The sequence below is a fragment of the Amphibalanus amphitrite genome, unplaced genomic scaffold (genome assembly GCF_019059575.1).
Source record: "Amphibalanus amphitrite isolate SeventyFive unplaced genomic scaffold, NRLGWU_Aamphi_draft 001571F_arrow, whole genome shotgun sequence".
NCBI lineage: Eukaryota > Metazoa > Arthropoda > Thecostraca > Balanomorpha > Balanidae > Amphibalanus > Amphibalanus amphitrite.
The window spans coordinates 133,532-142,232 of NW_024883064.1; the positions used below are offsets into that span (position 1 = coordinate 133,532).

The 8,701-nt window shown below is 50.3% G+C and overlaps 1 protein-coding gene across 1 annotated transcript in view; it reads right to left on the minus strand.

The window, feature by feature from the left end:
• The window catches only part of LOC122373911, a 92,137-nt gene extending 86,437 nt beyond the window's left edge, over positions 1-5,700 (minus strand). Inside the window, exons 1-2 of the mRNA XM_043352365.1 lie at positions 5,529-5,700; positions 5,181-5,334 (exon numbers count right to left, since the gene is read on the minus strand). Of these exons, the coding sequence (XP_043208300.1) occupies positions 5,181-5,334; positions 5,529-5,649 (275 nt within the window). The 5' untranslated portion in view covers positions 5,650-5,700. The remainder of the gene's footprint in view (positions 1-5,180; positions 5,335-5,528) is intronic.
• Between the last annotated feature and the right edge of the window lie 3,001 nt (positions 5,701-8,701).

Genomic DNA, 8,701 nt, shown 5'->3' on the forward strand with positions numbered 1-8,701 from the left:
ACAGAGACAGAGAGAGAGAGAGAGAGAGAGAGAGAGACAGAGAGAGAGAGACAGAGAGAGAGAGAGACAGAGAGAGACAGAGACAGAGAGAGAGAGAGAGAGAGAGAGAGAGAGAGAGAGAGAGAGAGAGAGAGAGAGAGAGAGAGAGACCTCGGAACAGTCACCATAGTGCAAGACGTATGGAATCGTTCTGGAAACAAACCGACGCCACCGGCACGGCAGGTATCCATGGCAACTCGAGGCAATTACCAGCTGGTGCATTCGAACGGTTGCCTCGGTCACCTCCGCTCTGGGGACTAGTCTAATTCTGTCAAAGTTTCCGTTCTCTAATGGGCCCAACTTGTGTTGCACGTCTGTTTCTACTGTGGTCTCGGGGGCGGACGGGACGGCGGTACCGCGGCCCTCCGGTGGGACTGACTGGACGCTGCTCGGCGGGGCACAATGTCCGTGGCAGAACTGCGTCTATCCTTCGGTATTGACGGAACGCGAGCTGACAATGCGTACCACCCACCCCTGCCTCGGAGCGACGCACACCGCCTCCGCTACCCGCCCTCGGCACGCTCCCGGAAACACCCCCAGTACCCTTAGCGCTGGCGCAGACAGCTAACGCACTGTCAGACAGCGGATGACTGAGACGAAGACAGGACACACTATAAATACAATGTAGGTTACCTGTCGGTGTATTTTGCTATTAACTCTTCACAGGAAATTTATGGAATGAAAATATAATTCCAGCTTTGACCACTCATCCCCGATTTACGTCGAATATGTTTTCATTCATAAAACGCCGCTATATATAGGAAGAATTGATGAAACAGTCCCATAAAACACAACGGTGAACTGAGTAGAAGGGAGATCAGTTGAACGTTTATAGTTTTACGCCGGATCTATGTATAACAATAACTGCCAGACATCAATTCCTTTTTCGGCACGGAGCGCCAGGAGACAAGCCGGGCGAGCCTTTAAACCTCCTCAGCCGAGCATCAGTCGACCGATATATCTTAGCGCGCTGACTATATCATGATCTACATCATTGACTCAGCCGCCGGCTGAATCGGCCCACCACTAAATCACCGTTGTTATCGTGCGCTCTGCGCGTTTGCAGAGCCCGGCCGCAGGTTTCCGCCACCGCGCCAGTTTCTCCCCGGATCAGGCTGGTTTCGGGCGGCCGCTAGCCGAGCCGACTCAATACAAATATATTCTGGCCGAGAGTGGATGCCAGTTAGTCGCAGCAAACTCCTTTCCATTTCGGCGTCGCGTGCATTAAATACGTCAAGTCGCGCCCGTTGGCCTTTCACGCCCTGCGCTAGCGTCGAAGCCTTTACACGGCGCGACCTCATTTTCGGAGTGTTTGCGCGAACCGGTGACTTATGCGTCCCAGGCCGTGTCAGCTGGTAGCGCTCAGCCAGAGGCGGCGCGCTCGGCTGGGCCCGGTCAGGCCCTGTTTTGACACTGGCGCGCGGCGGCCGATGATGGCCGGACGCTCTCCGGGCTCACACACGGACGGGGCGGCGCCGCACCGTCTAGCGGTGTCGTGATTGCTGGTCGGCTCAGCTGTGGACCGGACAGCAGCTGGTCTCACCGCCGGGCGGCTCGATCGGCCGCCGGCCGTCCAACGATCGACGGGATGTGGGCCGAGCTGGGACAAGCTAAAAGAGTTAAAGCTTGGTCAGTCGCGGACCCAACGCTGCGGGTTTCTATCAATAGCCGATTCGTTTCTGCCAAGCGTGCTTCTGTCAGCTGCAGGCTACCCAGCTTGCACCTCAGGGCGATCCTTGAGCAGCCTCCTGCTCTTCGATCTGTCAGCTGACCGCCGCTCGAGTGTTTTCGGCCTCGACTCGAGGCTGCAGCGGTCACCAGTTAGCGATACCCGATCTCCGGTCAGTGACCAGTTCGGAGAGCTGGAAACGCGTCATTATAACCGGGGCGCACGCGGCACCTGTCAGCTGAAAACAAGACGACACCGCTGCAATCCGGCCGGCCGTCCTATATATAAACACACACACGCGCTGCACTGGCTGCGGACAGCCAAGCAGGCGGGGTAATCTTCCCATTACGGCCGGCTTTGGCAGCACAGGCCGCCGGCACCCGTCGGCCACCCAGCAGCCGCCGGCCCGGAATCGAGCGCATATATTACTGGCTCGTCGAAGGCGGCCGCCAACAAATGGCACGAGCCATGCGGCGCCGTTATGAAAATCTGAGGAATGTTTCAGGGCGCAGCTAATAGGGGCGCATCAGCGGCGGCCGACGGCCGTCCGTTAGCCCGATCGTCGACATCGACGCGATAGACGAGCGCGGCCGGCGCGAGGGGCGGCGCGCGGCCGCCGTCGCACGCGATAACAGCTCGGCGCTGGCGGAAATCTCAGATCAGCCCGCCCTGCTCGGACAAATCCCCACATCGGGGATGGACGTGACAACGGCGCTCCCAGATCCGACATGGCGCCTGATGCACACAAAAAGGTCAAAGCGAAAATAAATGGAATATCGAGAAGTTAAGATCCGTTATGGATCGACCGTGCCTGAGGCGGACATGCTATAACGGAAACCCGACGTGTGGAAATCATGGGATAACGAAAGTCGTTGATCGGCAATCTGAGGTGATATTAAAACTTGCCGAAGAATCATGAAAGTGATAATGGACACGCTAGGTGTCAAACGAGACGTGAAACGAGCTGCAATCAATCAAGAGAAATGAAAGGGAGGTAAAAGGGACCGTGTGATATACCGATAAATTTGTACTGATTCTGCCAAAGCACTCCCAGCTATTGAGCATTCATTCACAATCGAACTCTGGCGTTCCGGTTCAATGCATTCTCAACAAATCTCCACATAAGCAGCTCACATCCAAGTAGGTAACTATCGTAATGCATCTTGTATGCTCTGGCAGCTTAGCCAGGATGTTGACTTTATCTTAAAATTGAATTTTTTATAAGTACGATTTGATCTGCTCATATTATGATGTTTCAGATAGCCATGATGCAAATGTCCCACAATGATAACTTTAAACGTCATATAACTACAGTAACATAACAGAACGTATTCCTTAGTGTCACACTTACTCTGTAACTCAGACTTCCGGCCCTAATTCAGGTCTGGTTAAACCGACGTGACTCAGGCTGTGTTTGAAAGCTTACGACATATTTGTGCTGAAGGCACACAGCCAGAGTTGATCCCCACTTTCATGGCCATCCACTATGAGTCGGGCGGGTGAGCTATCACCACATAAGGTACTCAAGTGTAAATGTGAATCTAAGTCCCCACTTTAAACATTAGTGTACTTTCGTCTAGAAAAGTGTGACGTTCTTTTTTTTTTGCAAATTATAAGATATTCGTCAGCGCTACCGTAAGACCTTCTAAAGCTATTCATTTTCGATGCATCAGCTTGAGCCCGCAGATAGGAGAAAACAAATGTTTGCATGGATTTCTACTAAGCCCCATCGTCGCAATACGACCGATTGCATTTGTGGTCTTCGGGTACGAACGTGGCAAAAGTAATTTATCGAGGACTTGGGTGTGGGAACGAATGGTTTCTTTGTGACAGAGGCGACAGTCAAGCCATGCTTACAAAGTCATTTTTTTCTTTATCTTTGTCCCTGAATTTGCTCATCAAGTGAGAAAATAAGTGTTGAAAAATCTGCACCAAGCGATGTTTGTACAACATTTTTTTTTTAATATTCTTCACAACTTCATCTTTTCTGGCAAAATTTGAATATTTCAACGGCAAAAACATTCCTCCCTTTCATTAAAATAGTGCACTGCGATAAATTTATCATCAAGACTTGTTGAAAATATCATTCTCGTTTGAAATCGTCTTTCAACCCTTTAGTTGACATATGGAGGATGAAATCCTCGATCAAGAGCCCAATCGTATCATAAGTTGCACAATTTGTGCTTTGTCCACCCTCAAGCTCTCCAGCGTCCCCCATCCCCGCCCCAGTGCTCGCGGGCAGAGCAGCCCAGAGTGGCGGCGCGACCCGGCCCGACCCGGCCGCGGACATGGCTGCCACCGAGCGTGACGGCTCTCATCAGTCGGTGAATGAGGCGGCTGATGACGGCGGACACATCGTCCGCCGGCCACGTCATCAGACTCGCGCCGAGTGACGGCCGCCGCCGCCGTCCGACACGCTCAGACACCGCCGAGCACCCTACTTGGCTCGTCACTCAACGTACCAGACGTTTACAGCTTCCCGAATAGCGCCTAATGGACAATGACGTCGTATTTCGGTCGTATTGACCAAACTTGATCGGATCGCCCGACGTCGCTTTCCGAGCTAAGCTGATGGAGTTGATGTTGACGGCCTCAGTACGCTGAAGAGCGGTCGTGTTGTTTACTTCCGCGGCACAGATTCGACGTATAGACATCTATAACCACTGCAGAGACTAGCCGACCAATCGACTCAAACCATGGCCTTTTTCGGAGAATCTTTGACAGGGCGCAGCAGCCCATCCCGGCGTCCATGGGACGCTGTGTATAAATCACCCCTCAGATATTGCAGCGACTGCTTCATGTCAGGGGCACAGCCCACTGCGCCGATAAATTTCCCACCAGCGAGCGAGAGCCTCCCAACGCGCCACTATCAGTTGCGTTCGAACGCATCCGGCAGACTGTCACAGGCGTGAGTTGTGAAGACAGCTGGTTAGCTGCGGTGCACGCCCCAGCCCCCAATCGCATACATCTGGTAAGTTCCCGCCCCAAGTTGGTCCCGGTTGCCGGTCGCCGGGTGCCAGTTCCACGGGCGGGCGGTGCCCGGCGGATGCCCTTTGGTGCTTACTGTCACATTAAATTCGGGCCCGGACAGGATCATCGAACACTTGCTAAAGTTTCTTGGTAGCAAAATCACGATGCTAACTTATGACCCCAGTCCAAGAAGATGGGTCGGCTGATACATTTACCAAACACCGATAAACTATGGAAGTTGGATGGCACAGTTGCACTCCATGACTTCATTACGTAAAAACATGGGCGAATATAAAACATTGATCATCAAAAGCCGTGTAAATACAACCTTCACTGGTGCACCAAACAGTCTCGGAGAGTGTAAAAATCATGGAACATCTAAGCCAGCATTGTTAAGCAAATCTTACATAACTCTCAAACATGACACCCTCAACCCTATAAGATGACCTTCTCCTTAGTCTAGCAGCTTCCCCGATCGCATCTCGGCCTCGTTTTCACTCACCTTACACTGTAGAGAACACCGCCATCTGAGAAAATTCTGATATACATGTTGGGCATGGTGATCTCGTGCAGCTGGCCCGTCTTTTCGTTCTTGAAGAACAGGTCGGGCATCCAGATTTTCTCCGGATCGGTGAGGGTCAGAAACTCGACCCGACCTGAGAGCAGCGGCCGCCGTCAACAAAATCGTGCTGTGGATGAAAGATCTTCGGATGCCAAGTAAGCCGTAGATCATGTACGGGAAGTCTATCTTTGAAGTGCGCAAAATACTGACATTTAATGCATTTTTACTTTTCATCGATCATCTACATTTATTTCATATTTTACCAAAATAAGCAATTCACGCTCTCACCATTCATGTTGTTGAACTTCAGTCTCTCGTCGAACCATTTTTCTCTGAAGATCAACTGAACACTATACTCCTGAAACAAAATCGGCCAAATATTTATACCCTTTGCAGCATGCAAGTTCATTACTAAAAATCCCGAACGTTTACTTGAAGGTATCGGGCTGTTGTCATACGCATTGTGAATAATGAGCTTAATGAGCGCTATTAATGATGATGCGTGAAACGGTAGGTATGGCAAGCTAGTCAAGATGTAATACACCAATGTATTGTAAGCATTATGTACCGATCAGCTAAACGTTATAAAATCGCTAGAACAACTTCAAGGATAGGGTTTCATGCTTATTGGTACAAACATGCAAATAGAAGCGGTCAGTTAAACCAACACAACAAAAAACTAGGTATAATACAGTGTTATTCACACATCAGTCATTTACGGTGACCATATTCGGCAATAACTTAGCACGTTAAATGCTCACATCTCTCTCTCTCTCTCTCTCTCTCTCTCTCTCTCTCTCCTCTCTCTCTCTCTCTCTCTCTCTCTCTCTCTCTCTCTCTCTCTCCTTCCCCGAATTACTTTACCCACTCGTTCCAGCTATTTCACTCTCGACACTCCCTCTTTTCCTTTCTCGCCGCGTTCGTCGAGTTTCTCTGTCGAGCGTCTGCGTGGCCGCGCTACCCAAAAGGACCGCTCTTCGCATGCCGTCGCACACCGAGCACCACCCTCGCCTCCGCTGCGACCGCCGCCAGCCGGTTTCAATCGGCTATTTGTCCGCGCCCGGCCGGCGAGCTGCCGTCGCTGCGGCGCGCCCCTGCCACCGTTATAAATGACGCTGTTACCGGTCGGCGCCGATGAAAACGTAACGGCAATATAAAAGTGAGAGACGGCCGGTGCGGCCCGGTATTGCGGTCAGAGGAGACGGCTGAGGAGCGGCGCACCGACGGACGCGTCGACCCGCCCTGTCTCCGCTGGTGGGCGCCGAGACGTGTCTCCGGTCCCTTCCGGTCGCGGTGGAGACAGACCGCGATAGGAGGGCAAACTGAATGGCGCCCATAGTGATAGGACAACTAAGTCAGCCGGTTTATCAATTTAAGACATAGCTTTAAAAAAAGAAACGATATTATTCTTTTGAAAAGCAAACAGTGGAGGTAATCACACTCCTACAGGAAGCCAGATGTTAGCTCAAAGTGGTAAATGTTTCCAAAACATAAAAAGTGTTTGAGATTACTTTTGACGGCGAAAAGTGGAACGATAAAACTACATCAAAAGAAGCAGATTAGTTTGCAAACAAGCAGGGAAGGGATGAAGAGCTTGAAGGAAGACGAGATTGTTTGTGTGCGCCATGCTAGAAAAGAGAGATAGAGAAAGAGATAAGTGGGAGAGAGCGAGAAATGGAGAGAGAAGAGGAAGGAAGAAAGAGGAAAGAGAAGAAAGAAGATAATAAAAAGTGGCAGAAAATGACGAAAGAAAAACATATCAAAATTGAGACAGAGATATGGTAAAGCAGACTGGCAAAACTGGCGCTTCGATGGCTACAATGATAGTATAGTCCTCAGTGTGAGTACCTATATCTGCAGCTCCCTTCCATTAAATGGATAATGGCGGCGATCTAAACATCGTAAACCTAAGAGCTTTGAAGTTTCGGTCGTAACCATAGCGATAGTGTCACAAGTCCAGGGGCGTCTCTTGTACCGGACCAGTCAACCGTTATTGTTTTTCTCATGTGGCAGTTTCATATACTTTACCAAACCGAGATGTATTTCTTAATGGAGACGGCCAGTGAAAAGGGTCCAACTAAGAACATCTAACGTAGAGATATACTAAAAATTTGGTTAAAACACCATTTTTATAATTGTAGCTCAAAGCTTTGGATGGACAGCTATGCAGACCTTGTTGCACACCGTGTGGCCATCGCACCGAACATACGACCGGGACGACCGAAATACGAAAGGTAACCGAGCCGAAGGTCGAGAGAGCAGCTAGCAGCGAGGGCAAGATCCATTGTAGTGTCCCGTCACCCTGCATTTTGTATGCCTAATTGCGTTAGAAATTAATGGACTGAATACTTGAACCGGGAAACACAGATGCGCCAGAAAAGTCTGGTTGCTGAGAGGGCGCAGACCTTGCACAAGCATCAATTGAGAGGTTTTAAATCAATATATCATTGTCCATCGTCTAGTAAAACGTGGGTGCGGCATGTACTGGGTCGGTATCCTGTTATTAACCCTCGCATGTGTGCGGCGTTTGCCAGCTTCTAATGTGTAGGGGGGGGGGAGTCGGTTGGACCCCCCCCCCCTTGCCGTTTGGCCCCTGATCTAGAACTTCGCGGAAAAAACGACCGTGTTTCCCGTGACGAGAGGAAGCCGATGATACCCAATTTTAAGGTCCTAGGTCATTGGTTGACCTTCCAGGTCAGGTCAATGACCCAAAGTCGGGAAAATCGGGACCTGTTAGAAAGTCGTAAAGTGTGGCTGCTAAGGGGTTTTTCGGGGTGCTGATCACGAATATCGTGTTAGATTTGATCACAGATGATGTCTTTAAGCATTTAGACCAGGTCGGGTCAGGTCAGGTCAGGTCAACCAGTAGGCGTCGTGATGGGTATTCGTAGTACGTGTCAACCGCCTCTGACAGCTTCGTAACATGTTACGAAGTCACCAAAACTACTTCGTAAATGTTCAGATGGTTGCTAAATTCGAATTCAGCTCCAAAACCTAGCCTAGAAACATGTAAAACGCGAATAAGTGAACCGAGGTCACCAAAGGTCAATGACCTGAAATGACCTTCAGGTGACCTTGACACCCACCCTAATGCATGGGACCAGCATCATATCATGTCACATGTTTCAACGCTTGAAACCACGTGAAGGCTGCAACCGCGCGGCTAATGCGAGCCGACATACGCCGAATCGCGATTCGGGCCAAACATGGTCTCGAGAAATAGGTCACAGGTCAAAGGTCATTTGGGTCAGGGTCATGAAATTTTCAGGGTAGGTGTAAACCTGATCAATGCGAGGGTACTGAAAGTTTCGTTGCGCTTTGCCGCTTTTTACGCGAGTTATTCGCGAAAAACCATGGGGGGTCCATCCGACCCCCCTACACATGCGAGGGTTAACATTGTTCTGAGACCAAGTGTGTGCACGACTTTGCGGTTTGCGCATAAAATTAGTCAAGTTATTTGG